The 22800-nt window shown below is 36.3% G+C and overlaps 2 protein-coding genes and 1 long non-coding RNA gene across 5 annotated transcripts in view; all 3 read right to left on the bottom strand.

The window, feature by feature from the left end:
* Positions 1-4121, bottom strand: part of LOC109832746 — a 29519-nt gene extending 25398 nt beyond the window's left edge. Inside the window, exons 1-8 of one of the 2 annotated variants that reach the window (XM_020400155.1) lie at positions 4037-4121; positions 3869-3955; positions 3663-3782; positions 2802-3132; positions 2576-2656; positions 1717-1867; positions 931-965; positions 656-746 (exon numbers count right to left, since the gene is read on the bottom strand). In XM_020400155.1, the coding sequence (XP_020255744.1) occupies positions 656-746; positions 931-965; positions 1717-1867; positions 2576-2656; positions 2802-2815 (372 nt within the window). In that variant the 5' untranslated portion in view covers positions 2816-3132; positions 3663-3782; positions 3869-3955; positions 4037-4121. Of the gene's footprint in view, positions 1-655; positions 747-930; positions 966-1716; positions 1868-2575; positions 2657-2801; positions 3133-3662 lie in introns of both variants that reach the window. The other variant, XM_020400154.1, reaches the window with a different exon arrangement.
* On the bottom strand, positions 3025-6025 carry LOC109834533. The gene is made up of 5 exons (XM_020402574.1): positions 5963-6025; positions 4037-4174; positions 3902-3955; positions 3663-3782; positions 3025-3132 (listed from the first exon to the last, which is right to left on the bottom strand). Exons 1-5 carry the CDS (start codon positions 6023-6025, stop codon positions 3025-3027), a joined length of 483 nt encoding a protein of 160 aa, XP_020258163.1.
* On the bottom strand, positions 12317-13516 carry LOC109832039. 2 transcript variants are annotated; one of them, XR_002244617.1, is made up of 3 exons: positions 13159-13516; positions 12488-12689; positions 12317-12401 (listed from the first exon to the last, which is right to left on the bottom strand). It is a non-coding gene; the product is annotated as an uncharacterized LOC109832039 (long non-coding RNA). The 2 variants fall into 2 exon arrangements; XR_002244618.1 differs by having other exon boundaries at positions 12323-12689; positions 13159-13270; positions 13369-13516.

Consider the following 22800-nt stretch of genomic DNA (forward strand, 5'->3'; position numbering starts at 1 on the left):
GGAGGCGGTGACGACAAGGAGGGCGAGGGCCAGGACGACGAGCTTGAGAAAGCCCTTGGTTTTAGAGCGAGATAGGATAGAGAGAGGAGATGAGAGAGAGGATATGAGTGTTGTCTGAGGGATTGAGGGGAGGGGATAATGATATTTTGGGGATTTAAGCTTAGCTAGCATGTAATAATTGCTAAAAAGTGGTTGCAGTACAAAATATCATACTTCAATGAGCTGAACCACATGAGGAAAACTATGAGGGGCTACAACATATGAAGTTTCTGCTTTTGGGGCTCAGATATATTTTTCCCTATATTGTTATATAACATCTACAACATATTGAACGCAATACAATTACAGAACCTGGAAATGCAATCTATAATGCTCTGGTCACAGACAACCAAACCTAACATGACCGGAATGACAATCCATAATGCACATATCAAAAATCCTCTTTTTGTACTCATTTTCAAGAAAATAATAACTAAAGAGTTCTCTTTCTCTCTCGATGTCTTAAAGAAGTTGACAATTATTCTCAACCGTCTCCACAATTTGTACCACAGTTGAATAGTTTATATTGCATGCAAATTCCTAAAAAATTCCTAAAAAATTCAAAATTTGTACTAAAAATACAAAACTAAAAACAAAAAGAAAGATGAAATCTTACATCTAGGCGTGAGATTTTCTCCAAGATTGAAAACATAGTGACCATCCCTATCATCTGCAAGCAAAGGAGGTGACGCCCCTCGTCGTTCGCCCTACAAGAATCCAACTTTCCTTCAGAATCAAGGGATATCAAAATCCACTAATGCATATTAATGAAAAAACTCATCTGTTATGTTATGATTTTATAAGCCATCTAAAAGCTCAAGAAATGGACGACAACATACCCTCAAGGTATGTTATGATTTTATAAGCCATCTAAAAGCTCAAGAAATGGACCTCAAGGTACCGCATGCTTGCAGCTTGTCCATAAGCTGCAAAACTAAGTGTATTACTTCCAATAAATCGGCAAGGTAACTGAAAGTTGAAAAACAAATTCCCAATAAGATAATCAGTTGTAAGAATAAAAAATGTAAATTCTACTAAGCAACCAACAATACTCAGACGCACGCATGTAGCTCTAAAATAAAGTTAAGTAAAATGATAATGAAATAAAAACCATTACCAAAAGAACACAATTCAAGCATTTATTTAACTAGATTAACTCCATGTATTTATCTTATTACCACTGGGATACGCTGTAACAGTTTATTAGCATATGCAACTTTATTTTCACGCCGAAGCCTTTATGAAGCACATTGACACATTGACATCATAATAAACATATGACAACACAGATGGAGACAAGCTTTGCAATACGTATATTAGTTAGAAAGAGATTTTGACAATGAGGAACACAAAAAAAGAAATTACCTAGTTCTCAGTTCTCTGGTTTTTTTTTAAATGGTCAGGTTTGTAACAATTCGCTGCAGATAACTCGGCAATTAACATACATCCAACTCATTCCTCATATGCTTGCTCAAACATCCTCACCTAGTACAATTAACAAGGAAGTGGTATCCCTAAGAACTAAACAAATCCATGAAATAATCTTCAAAAGAACAACATCAGTCTTTGAACATTCACACTGAAGGCGTAATTTTACTTTAAGATATCTAACTAAGAGATCAAGTAACTATAATATCTGGGTAACAATTCACAACAAAGAGATTATATTTCACGCACCTTCTTTCCAGGTCTCACAAGCCTCAGGGCAACCTCTGCAGCAGTGTTGGCTGCTGTAATCATATCCGCTGCTCTCCCAGTCACATGTCCTTCTTGAAGTACATGTGTGCAACAATCGCAATAAAACCATCTATATGACACCCTCATGTCACTACAATCGAAAAGAAGCTATAAATATTATTACAATCCTAATAAACTTTTCAAATTAAGAAATGGTAGACCCCTAAGAAATGGCAGAAGAAAAAAAAGCGTCGTAAAAAATAGATCTTTTAGCGACACAAAGCTGGTCGTCGTGAAAAAGAGACTTTTAGCGACGCTAACCTAACACGTAGCGATAAATGCACACTATTAGCGACTCCAACCCTAAAACGTCGCTAAAAATATATATTTCCTGATAAAAATAAAAAACGTCGTGAAATCCATACACTTTCAACGACGCTAAGTTAAAACGTCACAAAATAATATACACTTTTAGCGACACTAATTATAAACGTAGGGGAAAATATGTGTTTTGCCGACGCTAACTAAAATTGTCGGGAAAAACATAATTTTTAGCGACGTATTTAACCAATCCTCGGGAATAAACGTTGGGAAAAGTGCAATTTCTTGTAGTGTATATAGTCGACTAATCAACCTGAGATACATATATAATTCTATAAAACAAATTTATGTGATTATATATGAACTTATATATCTTCTAGTTGATTAACCTATCATATTAAAGTTAAACCCAAAGACTAAATTGGTCTTTAGTCTGATAAAATCAAAGGGGTCAACCCCATGTGTGTGTGTATGAGTGTGTATCAAGGCTTTTAGCAAAAAATCTAAAACTAAAGAGAAAAATTATATCAATCCTCACATGATTTTGAATGAAGCACTTGATAATAACTCCATCTTCATCTTAGATCTTTGATTTTGTCTTTGCCTTGACTTTGTGCTGCTGCATCAAATATGTTAGTCAATTTGCCTTTGTTATCATCAAAACATATAGAAATCTAACACCCCCCAACAAATTATTCTATCTGTTGTCATCAAATGTACCGTGTCGTTAGCAAAATGGCAATGATAAGTATTTGTGATCACACCTTTTGTTTGTCATTCTTCCTCCTCAAAGGCTCTCAATGCTTAAATCGTTGATCTCTCTCTCTTCTTTGTCTTTGTATCAGTGTTAACACTGCCTCGAAAATAATCGTTCAGAAAAAAATTTCCTTTTCACCCCCAAAAAGAAATGGTAATTTTCTGTAACACCATAATAGTTCATTGGGTGTAACTTCTATTAACCTTAATATTTGGGGACCATGAGATACATTAGAGTCGTACCTTAATAAGCATAGGATTATCTGCAGTCAAAGTAACATATGTGAGATATGGACCACCAATCATCCTTGCAAATGAGAATATGAAGGCAAATAGAACCTGCATCATTAAAAGAAATGAGTCATCAGTTTTGCTCTTGTTCATTTAATTTTCAATCAAAATCCCATCATTTGAAAATGATTGACAAAAGGGTGGCCATCATCCTAGAATGCTCCAATTTGCATATAAACACTCCTTTTTTTTGTAAAAGATTAGTATATATATGAAGTGCATATTCATGTATTATATGTAAGAGAAAAATAAAATCTCAAGACTTCTAAAGATTTTTTTTAAGAAGATCAGTATATGAAGTACATATTCATGTATTATGTGCAAGAGAAAAATAAAATGTCAAGACTTCTATGCTCAAAATAAGTAATGATACAGGGTAAGGCTTTACTATTTTTATCAATTTCTTTTTTTTTTCCTTCCCTTCTCTCTGGAGAAATTCCTTCTTTATGACATTACCGAGGATCAGCATGTTTAAGTGAACATTACTACAAAAATAAATATATAAATCTCCAACATGTTAATGAGAAATCATGCTAAATAATACAAAGCCATTGAAAACTAGATTTCTTAAAACTCACATCAACTGCTAAATTGAGATCAGTATCATGATAACCTATCTCTTTCAGAAGCTCTCTCATATGTAGAAAAGGGCTAGAGATCTCAGTTATCCACAAAGCGGCAACCATCTCTGATCCACACTGCAAATGCAAACCAATAAACTAATATCAAAATAAAACTTAATATAAAAAACAAATATCAGAAATTGTTCACTAATATCCTTCACCTTTTAATGTGCAAGTCCTGCTCCAATACCAACTATAGTAACAAGATCATATATCATATATGCTATCATCACTGCTAAAGTTTTCATCTATAAAATCTTACACAAGAAAGTTAATGAAAATTTCAAACAAATATATAAGGAGGGGAAAAACATACATGATACTAATACCTGCCATGGTGAAGATTTTGATGCTAAAGGACATACAGGACATCTCCAGTCTTGAACAGAGAGAGAAGCTAAACAGACACCAAATATTGCATGAATTGGGACATACAGGACATCTCCAGTCTTGAACAGAGAGAGAAGCTAAACAGACACCAAATATTGCATGAATTGTGGACACAATTCTATTGCAAAAATCAAACAGAGAGAGAAGCTAAACAGACACCAAATATTGCATGAATTGTGGACACAATTCTATTGCAAAAATCAAAAGATCGATGAGAAAATATTTTTCTGATAATAATGAAGGTTGTTGCCCAACAAATTGTTGCGGAAATAATCAATTTGATGATATAATATTCCATTTGATGTAATATAGATAAATTTCAGAATATTTGATTCCTCTCCCTTCCAATATGTGTAAGGGCATTTGAAGGTTTGCTTCATAAATTCATGTAGTTGTTATGATTGAAGTTGGTTAAGAAAATCAATGTGGATAAGGCCCATATTGAATCAAAGCAAAACCTTCTGATTCAAGCCATAAATTTCGCTGTGTATACAATATCTACGGGATGTGGATAACAAATATAAATTCGGTATAGCCGAATATTCGATCTCTCCTTCTTATTCAAAGTAAATATCCAATCTTGCTAGCTTACTTATCTATCCATCATCAGCGACAAAAAGAACAGCCAAAATCATCCCCAGACAGTAATCTTACATTAAATTCAAAAAAAAACACCTATAAAAGTCAAAACTTGTACACAAGTAGATGTGGCTGAGCCCTTTATTGCAGCAGTTTAACTAGTATTAACTGTATTATAGCATTTTAAATCACATTATAGCACTTCATCATACTTGATAACATATTCATACAGATTCTGGGTCTAAAAATAAATCAGTGTAAAAGAATGGGTTCTAAAAATCAATAAACCCTAAAAACGAAAACTTCTTCACTTTCCTCAGAAATCCCATCACTTAAATCCTCTCCTTCACAAGAACGCACGGTCTCAAACTGATCCACCCTCAACTTCTTGGTAATCCACCCAACCACGAAGTAAATATGCTTGATTTTCTACTAGTGAAGAATGCATAAGTAAAAACTTGACAGTCAATTAATATATACTAGAGAAATGTTGTATTTGATTTAATTTCCGGACACCATGTTTTGTCTTAACCCCTTAATTCCAAGGGCAAAAGACAGGCTGTTGGATATGAATAATATTAAGTATACGTCCCTATGTTTGCAACTCTTTAATTTTTAGTCGTGGTTGATAAAATATTTACTTTCAATATAAATAAACAAAGACTATTACATATCTAAAAGTATTACGGTAGAACTATGTAATATTATTACCACGCAGAGTAGTTACGACATATTTGATGTGATTACAATTCATAAAACAACCATATTTACATAAAACATAAATGACTTAATGCATGTGCTAAAATGAAGCTTAACTATATAAGTAGTAATGGAATTAAATGTCTGAGAAAAGAACAACAAGTTTCGAAGGGGTTCTTTAAGTATATAGATTATAATAATCATATTAGCTATCAGATCATGTTATGCATAAAAATATGGCTAACAAGCACTTAAATATCCTATAGTTTCTCTAAAAACCCCACTCCCCCACCCCTTTCAACCCAACCCCAAACTACCCCCCAATAAAAAGAAAATCCTTGGACGATTATCAGAAAATTACCCTTAAATTTAGGAGTCATCAGGAAACCCCTTTAAATTTAAGGTTTTACCATAAAACCCCCCTAACAACATTATCCTAAGTTTCTAATGGACGAAAATACCCCAAAGTAAGGTTTTTAGACCTCACCTATATATTCATTTCAAACCAGCAATACTAGTTTCATCTTAAAATTAAAGAAAAGAGGAAGATGGGAGAGAACTCAGCTGAAAAGCAATGAGTCATCGACCTTGAAGGGCTCCAAAGTATCAACTCTGAGACCGAGATAGAGAAACGAAAGAAAGCATTGCATCTACAGGGTGCCGAACATCATGAGAGAGCTCAACGACAAGGCCTACACATCCCAGCTCATTTCTTTAGGGCCTTACCACTACGGCAAGGCCCACCTCACGCCTATGGAGTGCAACAAGCACGCGGCTCTCATCCACTACCTTGAGTGGGCCAATAAGACTCTTGGCAAAGTGAGGGAGTCCATGAGGCCTCAAATCCAGGACCTCATGGACGCGTACGATAGCCTAGAGGAGCCGTGGACGGACAAGGACCGGTTCTTGGATCTGATGATCCTTGACGGATGCTTCTTTCTTAAAATGATGGTGTGGGGCAATGCCGAGCTCTGGAGGCGATACATGAATCATGGCCTGTGGATGGACATGCGTAGGATTGAAAATCAGTTGTCGCCCCTGTTTCTTGTTATCTTGATTGAAATTGGAAGTCACGAGGTAACCTGGTCACCTCCTGCAAACTGATCTTTATCATTTTTTGCGACTTTGACTCTTGATTCAGTTGAGATAAGTTTAGTCCTTGAGACTGATCTTCTCCTTGGCTTGTAATGGTCGTTATTCTCTATAGGAAGTCCAAAACATATTTCAATGAATTGCACTGATTTTTTAGAATATGAAACAAAAATGAAAACATGATGTTATAGTAGAATTGGACATTTACTTGTGCTAAGAGCTAACAAATGACTGATCAGCAGGTTGAGGATTTCAAGAACTTCATAAGAAATTGTGACGAAATTCCCGACACCGAACTGAAAACCATTAGAGGAAAGGGTCGGCACTTGCTCGACATTTCAAAAAGGAAAATGACTGCAGAAGGGAACTGCATTCACGACCACGACTCGACTGTCCGCACCGCCACAGAGCTCTTCCAAGCGGGGGTGAGTTTCAAGCAAGCTGACAGCATCATCAGCTTCACAAACGGAGTCCTGAAGCTCCCTCATCTATGCTGCCATAGTAACACCAAGAACATGTTCCTCAATTACACTGCCTACGAGCATATACACAAAGGTACGGACAGTGCAGTGAGTAACTGTCTTATTTATGGATAATATCATCGACACAGACAAAGATGTGGCGCTGCTCAGGAAGGCAAATGTAAAGTTTTGCACGACTGAAAGTGATAGCGAAATCGCTTCCCTCTTCAATCGCTTCATCAAGGGATTGCCTCTCTTGGATAAGATTCATGTCCACAGTGAGAATGTGAACATTACTGCAATAAGAGGTGGCATAGGTAGGGTGCAATTTTTTTTCCAGACTTACCTTAGCAATCCTTGAGTTTTCATCTCGCTTTTGGCAGCATTTGCTCTCTTGGTTCTAACCGTTATCCAGACAACATACACAATCATGCCTTTCTACAAAAGCTCTCGATCTAGTAGGATCTTGTATGATTCTACATCTATATATCTAGAATCATACAAGATCCTACTAAATCAAGAGCTTTTGTAGAAAGACATGATTGTTTGTGTTGTCTGGATAACGGTTAAAACCAAGAGGACAAATGCCGCCAAAAACGAGATGAAAACCCAAGGATTGCTAAGGTAAGTATGGATAAAAATTGTACTCCACTTATGCCACCTCCTATTGCAGTAATGTTCACATTTGGACATGGATCTTATCCAAGAGAGGCAATCCCTTGGTGAGGCGATTGAAGAGGGAAGCGATTTCGCTATCACTTCCAGTCGTGCAAAACATTACCTTTGCCTTCCTCAACAGCGCCACATCTTTGTCTGTGTGAATGATATTATCCATAAATAAGACAGTTACTCACTGCACTGTCCGTACCTTTGTGTATATGCTCGTAGGCAGTGTAATTGAGGAACATGTTCTCGGTGTTACTGTAGCAGTATAGATGAGGGAGCTTCAGGACTCCGTTTATGAAGCTGATGTCGCTGTAACAGACGTTGTTAGCTTGTTTGAAGCCCTCCCCCACCTGGAAGAGCTCTGTGGCGTTGCGGACAATCAAGTCACAGTCGTGGATGTAGTTCCTTTCCACAGTCATTTTCTTTTTTTGAAATGTCGAGTAAGTGTCGGCCATTTCCTCTAATGGTTTTCAGTTCGGTGTAGGGGATTTCGTCATAATTTCTTATGAAGTCTTGAAATCCTCAACCTGCTGATCAGTCATTAGTTAGCTCTTAGCACAAGTAAAGGTCTAATTCTACTACAACGTCATGCTTTCATTTTTGTTTCATATTCTAAAGAATAAGTGCAATTCATTGAAATATGTTTTGGATTTCCTACAAAGAATAACGACCATTACAAGCCATGGAGAAGATCAGTCCGAAGGACTAAACATATCTAAATTGAATCAAGAGTCAAAGTTGCAAAAAATAATAAAGATCGGTTTGCAGGAGGTGATCAGGTTACCTCGTGACCTCCAATTTCAATCAAAATAACAAGAAACAGGGGCGACAACTAATTTGCAATCTTACGCATGTCCATCCACAGGCCACGATTCATGTATCGCCTCCAGAGCTCGTCATTGTCCCACACCATCATTTCAAGAAAGAAGCATCCGTCAAGGATCATCAGATCCAAGAACCGGTCCTTGTCCGTCCACGGCTCTTCCAGGCTATCGTACGCGTCCATGAGGTCCAGGATTTGAGGCCTCATGGACTCCCTCACTTTGCCGAGAGTCTTATTGGCCCACTCAAGGTAGTGGACGAGAGCCGCGTACTTGTTGCGCTCCATGGGCTTGAGGCGGGCCTTGTCGTGGTGGTAAGGCCCAAAATAGACGAGTTGGGGTGTGTAGGCCTTGTTGTTGAGCTCTCTCATGATGTTCGGCACCCTGTAGATGCAATGCTTCTTTCGTTTCTCTATCTCGGTCTCAGAGTTAATACTTTGGAGCTCTTCAAGGTCGATGACCTATTGCTTTTCAGCTGAGTTCTCTCCCATCTTCCTCTTCTCTTTAATTTTAAGATGAAACTGGTTTTGCTGGTTAGAAATGAATATAGAGGTGAGGTCCGACCCATTGAAAACCATTTTTCAATGGGTAAGGGTGGCAAATGGGTCGGGTTGGGTCATAGTTGACCGACCCGTATAAGTGTGACCCGACCTGACCCGTTTAATAAATGGGTCAATGCGATCAGACCCGTTTATTAAACGGGTTACACGACCCGACCCATATAACCCAGTTCTTGAATTTGCAGATATCCTCCAGTGAAAGAAAAGAATTTGCATAATCTAAGATGCAAATTATTACACCCCCTTAAATCCAAGCAATTATTACACAGGAAAGAGCAGATAGAGCTCAGCAACAAGTTCAGTCTAATTTGTATTCGTACACTAGGGGAAGCAAAACATTTAAACCTGGCTGATTACGGAGAATTCTGCGAATCAAACCCGAATCTAACCAGGGTTGTACCTAGGAATTTTGGGGCCAAAGGCAAAATATTAGATGAAGCCTAAGTGATATAACTCATAATAGATTTTATCTCATTCTTCTTACCTTTTGAACTATAAAATTACTAATTAAAGTTTTATATTCAATATTTTCCAACATATTATTTTCGATAGATAATATTGCTAAACCATTCAATCTATCTTGTAGGTCGATCTTAAATAAGATTTAGTAATTTTTCTAACAAATTTATCAAGAGCTCTTTGTTAAGATCGAATTAATTTTTCAACTCTTTTTCTTTTTTTAAATTTTTGATAACCACTTTCATATTTTTATTAGGCATGCTTTCAAAATATAAAATAGCAAATAAAAAGCTTTCAATGTATATCTACAATATCTCTAATTAAGCATAAAATTAATATGAATAAATGATAAGGAAAATTAAATAGCTTTAGTTAGAAAGATAGAATCGTTGAGGTTGACATTTGGTGGCGTCGTGGCTGCGAGAGAAGCGGGATTGGATTCGCTATTCAGCCTCTTGGTTACAAGAATCAAATAATAGAACTCCAGAAACTTAATACAACCTAACAAAAAACCACAAACATCACCAATTTCGTCAATCAAAATTTTTTGGGAAACTCTAAGAATCGAGTACCGGCGATGCCGTAGACTTTCCCCCCAAAACAATATAACCTAGTTATCGGATCTTATGATTTACTTAGATAAAAGAGTTTAGGATATCGTATGCTGAGGTCTTGATCTTCCTGAATGATAAAACTCGTAAATATCACCTGAAGAAAGAACATGGAAACAACTCAGCATTTGTGACAGTTCTGAATGATAAAACTCGTAAATATCACCTGAAGAAAGAACATGGAAACAACTCAGCATTTGTGACAGTTAAGTGATAACTATAAACGCAAGTGTTAACATATGGTCACAATCTAATTTTCTTATTCAGGAAAAAAAACTGTACAAACCAGAGAATGGATGCATCCGATGGCTACGTGCAGAATGAAAATTACGAAGGGCTTATAGTTCATATAACCCACACAATTCCTCCATGAAGAAACATCAAGATCCAAAATTTGACCACGAATCACATATAAGAACACAAAAAATGAGAAAAAATCATGAATTCAAAAGAGTTAAAGCTTACACTTTTCTGGGGATCTTCAGAATCCGGAGCAAAAGACAGGATCCGTGAGTGCTCCGATCGATCGATCTTGAGAACGCGGTAGCGTTGCTTGTATTGATCGCTGCCGATGAGACAGAATCGCTGCGATGAGCGAAAAAATTAGTCCAAGGAGAGAAGATTTAGGGATTGGGGGATTTGAGAGTCTGAGACAGAGAGAGAGTACTGCAGGCGGCTGGGGATTTGAGATAGAGAGAGAGAAATAAGGTTAGGGTTTAAGGGTGGGTAAGTCTTACCTAGCATGAGGCCCAAGGCAGAGGCCTTAGCTACCTTATAGGGCCGGCCCTGAGTTCTTCCGCATAATTCATATTCATTATGCCTTAACTATCTTCTAAGTTTTTGAGTATAGCTCCTTCACATAATTTATACTAGTATTTAGACCCGTGCAAAGCACGATTTCTAAAAGATTTTCTGTAAATATTGAACATGTTACCAAAATAAAGTATTATGCTTTAGATATGAAGTATAGGGGTGCTATTTGCTTTTTTTTATTCGTTCTTATATTCGATCAAGTTTGATTCAATATCATGACTAATAAAAAATTGAAAAAAGATATTTTGTAATTTATCTTCAACCTCTTGATGCAAGTAAGAGAATAACATGACTAATAAAAATATTTCACTTCTCCTAACATAGTAGTGCATCAAAGATCATCAAAACATACCAAGGAAAATTGATTACAAAAGATATATCGTACCTTCAGTTTTCCATGCTGATGTTCATGTGAAATGAACAGAGAAAATTAGACCCTGTATTTCTACCCAAAAAACAGAAATAAGATTTAGTTAGTAACATAATTGTACTTCTAATTTCAATATATATAATGTAGATTGCTTTATTATTATAGTATACAACTTTGATGAATAAATTTTAAAATAAATTTCAACCAAACCACACACAGATCAGTCACCTACAATAATACTATACAACATTGATGAATAGTTTTTTAAATAAAGTTCAAAACTTTACACGTGCTTTTGTTGCAAATATATATACTAACTAATACTCAAAATTTAAAAGGACCAAAGTAACAAAATTAACATAGAATCAAAACATTATTTGAGAACATTGATTACTTTACCAATTGAAAGAAAGAACAAAATAATTGAAAAAAGAGAGAAAGAAAGAAAGAAGTTTACCAATCTTCAGCATGGTGTCCCTTCAAGAAGTAATTCTTTTAGGATATAAGAACATTGAGATTATCCTACTTTCAGAAAAAAATGAAAGAAAGAAATAATGATCAAAATATCAGATTGATTATTATAACTATACATCAAGTTAGATGTATAAATTGCTACATGAGAGACATGGAAGCTCATTATCTTTCACAATTGAAGGCAAACTATGAAACTATCATAAGATAAAAGTAAGAAGATATAATCTTAACTTACTGAAAATTGCACTTCTAAAGAATAATAACTATTAGTCCATGTCATAATTCAAGAATATCTTATTAGAACTATTGTATCCAATAAGGTACGTCTGAATAATAACAATGATCTCTATGTATCCTTCCAGCACCTGATTGATCGCAACCTACCTTAGATTTACACTTGATAATGGGGATACATAAACTTGCAATTAGTATGCATTCTTTTTAACTTTCTGTTCTACATTTATTTTTGTTAAAAGGTTTATTTTGGTCAATCAAAGTGGTTAATATATCATGCAAGATTTTCATGTCCTTGAATTATTAACTTATTTTGCCAAAAAAGATGGAACCTGACATGACACAACTATCACAACTTATTCTTCACCTGATTACCAATAACCAATTAACCATCTTTTGAAATTCATCCCTTTCCTGCTGCAGATTTTCAATTTGAGCTTTGAACGCGGTGGTAGCTTTAGCCTCCTGATCATGTCCAGCTTTAGAATGTACATGAAGCTGGAAATTTTAGAGTATGGAAAGTTTCACCATAATATAACTGACAAACAAACCTTTCGAGTTAAGGTGGCGAGCTCTCGGTCTTTAGAGGCACTGCATAAGACATATTTCTAAAATAGATAAATTAAGATTAAGATATATCAGAAGAAAAACAAACCTTTGCCTCTGATCATTAGCCGACTCCCTAAACTCAATATCCCTCTGCTTCTGCTGAAGTAAAGAATGTATGCAATTGCAAGTCCTTGCAATTGATTCCTACACCAATGAGCGAAAGAAAGAATATAGTAAGTTCGCAACTTTTAGTCTGTTTTGGGTAATTTTTTGTAGGTTGGCACTTGACAGTAACTAAAGCCTTAACAAAAATAAAAGTTTCTACTTTGGATGCAGCTTCATAACTTATGTCCAGTTCAACCCCTACTACCAACAAAATAACTATTCCATAATCTTAATTCTGAAAATAATATAAATTATAAAAACAATAAACCACAAATTTAAGTCAACTTCGTAAACTCCAAGCTTTCCTTCATTCACAATACTGCTTCCGCTTAGGGAAAAAGGAAAGTGACATATTCCCAATCGCAACTGGAATTTCTTAAAGAAGTGCTTTAATAGATCAAGATGAACCCGAAACCCTAAAACCACCAATATTCAAGCAAAAAATAAAAATTAATTCAAAATTCCGTAGCGAAAAAAAACGCAGACCCTTCAGATCGAGGTCGCTCACCGGATCCGTAGCAAACAGATCGAGCGAAGCAGGGAATCCGAAGGTCACCAGCGTCTGGTTCAAATACTTGGCACAATGCTCCAAGTTGCCGGCATCAGCGAACGTTTACCCGCTGCAAAAGGATCGAAACCAGATCAAATCCCTAGAAATCAAGAAAACCTAGATTTAGGCTAGAGACAAAAGCATTTCTTTGTCTGCTTGCATCTTTACTGTATATATGCAAAGGTCTAGAGGGTGGATTTAGGCTATCTTCGCTTTCGTCGCTCTCAATTTTTGATTTTTGATTTTTTTTTGATTTTCTGAATCTTTTTCTGAAGATTGAGAGAGGAAGAGAGAGGACCGTGGGTTGTAAAAAGGGCAGTTTGGAAACGTTTTCAAGGAGAACGTGAGTTGCGGAAGTGGGAAGTTTTTTTCAAGGAGAACGTGAGTTGCGGAAGTGGGAAGTTTTTTTCAAGGAGAACGTGAGTTGCGGAAGTGGGAAGTTTTTTTCAAGGAGAACGTGGGAGTACAGAGAGATATGTTGGGTTGGTTTATTGGTTTTATTATTTTTGAATGTTCACAATGGTTACTGTAGCATTATTACTGTAACTAATAATAAATTAAAATATTACTGTAGCATACGGGTAGACTGCAACATTCAAAGGATACTGTAGCAGAGCGGGTACTGTAGTACTTCCAGAAATTCAAAACATGTCATATTTAAAAAATGGGATTACTGTAGCAAAAAAAAATGCTGTGCTTTGCACGGACCGCAAACTAGTTTTGTTTTATGTAAGGAACGAAACAACTGTTGACTCTTGCATATACTTTAGTCACTACAGTGGATGTGGGGCCCAAAAAGATAATCTAAAATGAGGACCCTAAAGGAGTTCAAGTAAGCTTAGGGCTCATTTGGTTGTATGTTTTTACCACTTAAAAGGATGGAAAGTGTAAAAAAGTGGGTCCCAATGTCAGCTTTCACCACTTTCAATTGTTTGTTTATAGTTGTGAAAATAGTGTAAAGTGATTTCATATGCTGATGTGGCTTGTAAAGTGATTTCATAAAAAAAGACATGATTTTAGGAGAAAGCTGACATTGAAGTCTGGAAAAAATAATTCCAACCAATATGACCATTTGAGTAGTGATCACTTTTTACACTTTCCAAACAAACAATTAAAGTTTCATTTTGCAAACCAAACAAGTGTTTTATGATTCCAATGGAATCAAAAACAAACAAAGAAAATTATAAAAGTGAAATTGATGAGGTGGACAACAACTTTCCAAGTTGTGTCATAAATACACAACTTTACCAACAACAACCAAACAGCCCCTTAAGAGCTAATCAATAGATAATTGGGAGTTTTGGGAATGATGATTATTTTTTTTCTTCATTTCCCAACACTGCATTAAAATCTCCACTAAGAAGCCAAGGTGAATTACCAACCGCTTGATGAACCTGGTACAAATCTAACCAAAGCTCTTTTCTCATCTCCATATGATTAAAACCATAAATTGAAGAGATATAACAGTCCAGCCTTCCATCAGTAGAACAAACTTTGCAAGTGACATGTTGGGCTGAGAAACAAGAAATTTGTAAATCCAGAATATTAGGATCCCATAGCATCAAAATCCTAGCAGTGCCTGAACTGTTTACATTTGGGAACCATCTCCAGTTGGCTGCAATTTTTTTTGTTATTACAGGCAGTTTACCTTCCTTGATTTTGGTTTCCAGTAGAGCAACAAAATACATATGGTATTGATGAATGTGCTGCTTAACTAGATGTTGTTTAGAGGATTTATTTAATCCCCTAGCATTCTAAAAGGATAGATTCATTTTGTCAGACCCCCTCTATCTATAGTAGATCGAGGGATCCATTTCACTAGTCAAGTTCAAAAGAGGAGAAAAAAATATTTGCTGGTCCTTTGCTTTTACTCCCACGAACTTGGATCCAAGGTCTTTGAATGGGATCCTTGCCTCTATTATTCACAGGATCAGGAGATTGGACATGCACAACATGCACATCACTTTGAATAGGATCCTTGTCTTTATTTCTCAAAGGAACAGGAGACTGGACATGCACAACATGCACAATACTTTGGTCTGAAGAGTTGTTTTGTACCAAATCTTTTGAAGATGTTTGAGATGAAACAGATATCACACCATTTCCCATATTTCCAGAGTTCAAATCTTCTGAAATAAGATTTTCCGGAGCATTACTATCCTGTTCATTTCCCTGACCAGCTTGATTTACTACTTCTTTTTGTTTTGGATTCCACCTCTGTATTGTAGGATGCTTTTTACAAATTTTAGTGTCATGTCCAACATTCTTACAATATTCACACCATCTTGGTTTGAATTCATATATCACTTTCTGATAGTGTCATGTCCAACATTCTTACAATATTCACACCATCTTGGTTTGAATTCATATATCACTTTCTGAGCATATTGTAAACCATCAATTCTTACAATATTCACACCATCTTGGTTTGAATTCATATATCACTTTCTGAGCATATTGTAAACCATCAGGTCCCTATATAGAAATAGAATCTGGTAGAGTAGAAGGCAAGTCAACTTCAATTAAAACCCTTGCATATGCCAGTCTCTGCCTGTTGACAGTGAGTTTATTTGTGGCTATAGGACGTCCAATAGCACTTGCTATCTTGCTAATCCCCTTTGCATTCCAAAGATTTAATCTCAAACCAGGGAATTGGATCCACATAGGGTATGTACATTCATTAATCTTTTCAAAACCTTCAACAACTGACGAAGGTTTCAACAAGATAGGTCTTGATCCAAAAAACCAAACCATTTAAAAGGATTTCATTCATTTCCTCTTTGTTCTTGAATTTGAAGAGAAACACACCAGCTTTGAAAAGACATATCCAATTTTCAATTTGATAATTGTGAAGTATGATGAGGAGAGCCGATAATATACTTATAGCAATAGTACAAATTCACTATATGAGAGTAATTTAGACACAATTAAATACTTGGTTATTTATACAGAAAAATTCTCATCAATTTGGATATATAGAGTAATTTAATTAGAGAGAATAAAAGCTCGCTCCTTGATCTTCATCTTTGTAATTCTAATTTGTTTAATATCTCATTAATAAAACTTAATGCAAATATGCAATATCCATTACCGCACTCTGCACATAACTCATTTTTCTTCAAGAATAAAAGCACTGTCCTTGATCTTCACCTTTGTAGTTCTAATTAGTATAACACCTCATGAATAATACTTAATGCAAATATGCAATATCCATTACACCACCGTCTTCATAACTCCTCTTTCTTGAATCTCAAGTGACCAGGAGATTATAATTATAAGTACATATAGAGCATATAAATATAATTATTATTTATATTTACTATAGATTATTACAATATAATTATATATTACTAAAATATCATAAACAATTAAAGTAAATTACAATATTGAATTATGTTAAATAATTATTTGTAATTATGAAAAGTAATCGTATTAATATTAATTATATAATGTGATTCATTTACAAAAATTGGAATAGGTAAGAATTTTTTTTATAGTTATAATTGATCTTACAAGCCAGCAAAAAATTTCCATAATTGATTTGTAACAATTCATTTACATCATCAATTAATCGTAAAAAAAAGATATTAAGGTCACAGGCAACTACACAACCACATATTCAAACGTACATACTGAATTTATACCATCAAAAATTTCAAATTCAAATTATGATACCTATTGTCAATACTCAATAGTACAACACCACCATTGTATTTCTCATTTTACACGAGAGAACTGTACCGTTGGATCCTATTTGGTTACCAAAATGGTATAATATTTATTCGTTCTAAGTTTCTTCACAGTATTGAATCTCAACATCCATCTCCTACTCTTGGAATTGCTACCGTCCCTCCCAACTGATGGAAGCTTGAATTCCAACACCATTTACGTACCCAACCTAATGCATGATAGAGCAGCTCAATGCTATATATCTTCCATTATTTACAATTACACCTCGTTTGGTACGCGGGAATGAGGAGGAATGGAATGCAATTCCCACTTCCCATTCCCTTATACCAAACACACCTATATTTTAGATGTTGGAATGACCATTCCCTAGGAATGATCATTCCCACTATTTGTGGGAATGAGCATTCCAAGTGAGAAGATAAGGAATGATCATTCCCATTCAAGTGAGAATCAAAAACTAGTTAGGTATTTTTCAATTATATCCATATTAATAATAAAGAATGTTTGGGTGAGGCGCTATGCAAGTGGGCAATTTTAGATTGACAATTTAGGCTAGTATATCATTTTGCTATTTCGAAACTTATTATTTTAGTTGGTATTATTTTATGGATTTTTGCTATTATGAATTGAGTGATTTTGATACTTTATCAAATACGTTAATTTATATATCTAGAACTGTGGATTGTGGATATCATTCTTTTTTTTTTTGGACCTATGAAAGATACGACAATCTTTTTTTTATTTTTCTTTAATTTTTAAAACTAAGAAATAGCGAGTATTGTTTAAAAAATATAAACGAAACATACACCTGATGGATAACACGAGCTTTAGTATAACACATACCTAGATTAATATAACATATGCGTATATAAAATTATTTAGTTATTATCATTAATGTTTATTTTTTATCTTATTAAAAATCTATGTTGTTGTAAGGGCATTATTAGAAAATGAGATTTCATTCTCACTTGTGTACTAGTGATACCAAACATGGGAATGAGAATGAGATTTCCATTCTAGCTTCATTCTACGAACGCACCCAAACAAGAGAATGAGAATGACCATTCCATTCCCACATGCAATCCATTCCATTCCTTCTTCCATTCCATTCCCAAGTTTGTCCATTCCCGCGTACCAAACGAGGCGTTAGGGTTTAGGATAGACCCCCCCTGTACTATCCGCCATTTGCGGATTGACCCCGTTAACAATCAATTGTTTTTAACTTCTAAATGATCAAAACGCATTAGCATATTATGTTGGGACTTAATTTCTCGGACTTACAGTTCCATTTGAAAACGCTCTTTTAATGCAAATGCTTTTTTTGTGTTTTTTTTTTCTTTCAAAAAGCAACTGGCTGGGGTTAGGGCTAGGACTAGCTAGGGTTAGGGTTTGCAGCAACTACTTAATTAAAGGATTCTTTTTTTTATCTTAAAAAGGGAACGAGGGATATCTTCCCTTATCAATTACCAGATTAGGAAAATGAATCATGAATGGCACTGGAGTACGTTGATGGAGGCATGAGGTCACGCTCTCGACATGGGAAGTTCATGAGCAAACAAGAGTCACAAGACCCAAATTAAGGTAAAGAGTGTACTAGCTAGGTTGTTCATACAAGTCCCCCAGGGTAATTGAGATTAGACCTTCAATTAAGCTTAGGTTGCGTTTGGATTCAAGGATTTGATTTCAAATTCCAGAATTGAATTCTGATATTTGAAATCCAGAATGTCAAATTCAATTCCTTCATTTGGGGAACATTCAAATTTGAATTCCAGAATTCAATTTGAAATTCATGTTTGACAAACTTTAGAATTTTAATTTTAAAAGTTTCAATTTAGTTGTTTGCCAACTAGGAGAATTCTAATTTCTAAACTAAAATTGTAGCTCGAAGATAATTTAGAACAAAGATACTCAAATTACATAAGGTTTGCATCGAAATTGGTGGAAATAAATGTCTCAAATAGATTACATATTATGCATCAGTAGTACACAGCTATACTTAAACAAAACGCCTCCATAGGTATCTCAAACTTTTAGAAATTACTAGCACAATAACTCGCAACAATCAGTTTGCCTCCGCCAATGATCATGAATGAAAAAAGAAAAACACCAATTGCTATTACTCAGCTCAACTAACACTAATCAGAAAAAAAAAAATTGAGAATCAAAACTTGCCACTTTCTCACTTGCTGCCACTATGCTTAGCTTTTGTATGAGCTTGAAGAGCATTGTCAGAGTTAAAAGACCTGAACACAGGGAACATACACAAATTGAATCAGCTTTCTTTTCAAGTAGAGAACTCTGTAGTTAATCATAGATGGAGGAAGAAGAAACTTGCATGTGCCCTAAAACCAATTTCAAAAGCTGATGATTGCACTAATTCATGTTTCATTCACATTGATTCATATTTTGGTCAGTTGCACTGATCAATGTCGTCGAGTTGCAAAGTGCAAACCAACAAGTAAAACCCTCAACATGCCCAACGTGCACCAAACAACACCGATCAGTGTCGTCGAGGTGCAAAGTGCAAACCAACAAGCAAAACCCTAACATGCCCAGTGTGCACCAAACAACTTCTTTTGAACATAATAATGATTCTAAAATATGATAATTAATTAAATAAATTGCAACATACGATGGTTATCAAAATTGAATCCTTTTTTCTTTTTTACACAAACTTTCTTTCTGAAATACTGGTAAATAAACTATGATTACGGTATGTACAAATTCATAACTACTGTTCAGAGAAATTGAAGGAGGAAGAGACCGAAGGAAGAAAAAACAAGCAATAGAAAGAAGAGAAAAGAAGACAAAAAGTGTATAAAGAGGAAGGAGTTTACCTGATTTCTGTCCAGCTTCATATGTATCATATAATTATTCTTTCTCGTCTGGATACATGATTCATGGTTGGGAAACAGGGTCAATATAACCAAATATGATTTGTATTTTTGGAAATGAGGGTGAAAATCCTATGATATAGCAAGTGTCATATGGCTTTCCAAACTCGTGTTAGATACAGGGTCATCCAAAAAATTAATGGAGCCTGCAACAACAACTTCATCTATAAAACTGCAAAAGTTTGAAATCAAACCAACCAACTTTAACTGCAATGCCGTATTGGGGATTACCTACTTCAGTGAACTAATTAACTGCAATGCATTTTTCTAGAAATTGTATCAGTCCCTTTTTCTTGAAGGTCTGAGGGGGTATATATAGAGAAAATACGTAGGGGTTACGTAGCTGTCATATTGAAAATCCTATGATGCACATATGAGAATACACAAAAATCTCTTCAAACTCACTGCAACTGGATAAAGCTTTTAGGAATTGGGATTGAGATGAACAGCAATCAAGTCGAGGTTGCCTAAAATCAATCAGCCCTAGACATGGAATTAAGAAGAATCATGTGCATGCAGCTCAACAATTAATCCCTAATTACATTCAAAACACACAGCATTGTGTGAAGCAAAAGGTGAATAGAATCAAATCTAGAAAGCCAAGGAAGTGGCAACCTAAGGAGGGTACACTCACATTCAGAGTATGCTCCAAAGATGAGACAAGTCTCCTTGCAATAACAACAAATTTGTTCATATGAAGTTTTTTAGGGTTTCGGATTCGGAGAGGAGGGAGCGGAGGTCGTCGACGGCGCGAATGAAGTCCTGGTAGTGAGCTTTGCAGACGGACTCGATCTCGGACTCCTTGGATCGGGCGAAGAGGCGGAGGTTGTGGAGGAGGTCCTCGGGCTTGGACTGGACAAAGGCGCGACAGATGAAGTGGGAGAGGTCGTCGCCGTTGGAAATGGCGACGGAGAGAGATCTCTTCTTCTTCGTCGGTGGCAAAAAGCTTTTTACCCCTCCTCCGATTTTTCTTCTGGCGGCGACCAAGAACGCAGCAGCGTTCCCATCTCCAGCGCTCAATTGATTTTGAGGGGAGATTAAGAAAAAGATTTAAGGAGAGAGAGGAATATAAAAAGGGGTTTTTATAGTGGGTTATTCATTTGTTCTCAAGTGAAAATTGAAAGGGTTCATACCCTTTGATTATTAACACTGTAGCTACAGTGTTTATTTGAGAAATCTCAGTTTTGAGATCTGCTCCTAAATTGTAATTTCTTGTTTGATTAATAAGAAATTATCTGTGTGGCTCCCGAGGACGTAGGCAGTTGCCGAACCTCGTTAAATCTTGGTGTACTTTTCTATACTGCGTTTCCGTTGCAATTAGGGGTTTAGGCGTTAAATTCCTAACAACTGGTATCAGAGCGTGAAACGATCTAGAACAAGTCAGATTCAAGTGGGAGCCATGGCCACAGATGAGGCAAAAATGAGACTTGAGAAATTTGATGGAACAGATTTTGGATTCTGGAAAATGCAGATAGAGGATTATCTGTATCAGAAAAATCTATATCAACCACTATCGGGGAAGAATCCGGATTTTATGAAGGAAGAAGAGTGGAACCTTCTAGATAGACAAGCCCTCAGAGTTATCAGATTGACGTTGACTCGCAATGTTGCGTTCAACATAGCGAAGGAGAAGACCACGGCTGGTCTTATGGCAGCACTCTCAAACATGTATGAGAAGCCATCAGCCGCGAACAAAGTTCATTTGATGTGGCGGTTATTCAATCTGAAAATGACGGAAGGCGCATCAGTAGCACAACACCTCAATGAACTTAATACGGTTACAACCCAATTGAGTTCAGTTGAATTCTGGAAAATGCAGATAGAGGATTATCTGTATCAGAAAAATCTATATCAACCACTATCGGGGAAGAATCCGGATTTTATGAAGGAAGAAGAGTGGAACCTTCTAGATAGACAAGCCCTCAGAGTTATCAGATTGACGTTGACTCGCAATGTTGCGTTCAACATAGCGAAGGAGAAGACCACGGCTGGTCTTATGGCAGCACTCTCAAACATGTATGAGAAGCCATCAGCCGCGAACAAAGTTCATTTGATGCGGCGGTTATTCAATCTGAAAATGGCGGAAGGCGCGTCAGTAGCACAACACCTCAATGAACTCAACACGGTCACAACCCAATTGAGTTTAGTTAAAATTAAGTTTGATGAGGAAGTTCGGGCGTTGATACTTTTGTCTTCCCTACCAGAGAGTTGGAACGCTACAGTCACAGCTGTGAGTAGCTCGTCGGGAAAGAAAAAGTTGAAGTTCGGCGACGTTCGTGATTTGGTTCTCAGCGAGGAGATCCGACGGAGAGAGACGGGTGAAGCTACAACCTCTTCAGTATTGCATACAGAGTCAAGAGGTAGAAATTCAACCAGAGGAAACGGACGAGAAAAATCAAACTTCAGAGGTAGATCAAAGGACAGGAGGTCCAAATCAAGGAATCCAAGCAACAGCTCGAAGGCTATCGAGTGTTGGAATTGTGGAAAGACCGGGCATTACAAGAATCAGTGCAAGAGTACACAGAAGGAGAAGGAAGCGAAACGGACGAGGCAAATCAAACTTCAGAGGTAGATCAAATGACAGGAGGTCCAAATCAAGGAATCCAAGCAACAGCTCGAAGGCTATCGAGTGTTGGAATTGTGGAAAGACCGGGCATTACAAGAATCAGTGCAAGAGTGCACAGAAGGAGAAGGAGGCGAAGGCAGAGGTGAATGTCACCTCCACTTCAGGAGGAGACGACGCATTGATATGCTCTTTGGAGAGCAAGGAGGAATCTTGGGTGTTAGATTCAGGAGCGTCGTTCCATGCTACCTCTCAGAAAGAATTCTTCGAGAAGTATACCCCCGGAAATCTTGGATACGTATATCTTGGTGATGATCAACCATGTGCTATTGTGGGCAAAGGCGTGGTGAAAATTAAGTTGAACGGGTCAGTATGGAAGCTGAAGGATGTCAGGCATATACCCGACCTGAGAAAGAATTTAATATCCGTAGGCCAGTTGGCTGGCGAAGGATA

Source organism: Asparagus officinalis, chromosome 3 (assembly GCF_001876935.1).
Source record: "Asparagus officinalis chromosome 3, Aspof.V1, whole genome shotgun sequence".
In the NCBI taxonomy this organism is placed as follows: domain Eukaryota; kingdom Viridiplantae; phylum Streptophyta; class Magnoliopsida; order Asparagales; family Asparagaceae; genus Asparagus; species Asparagus officinalis.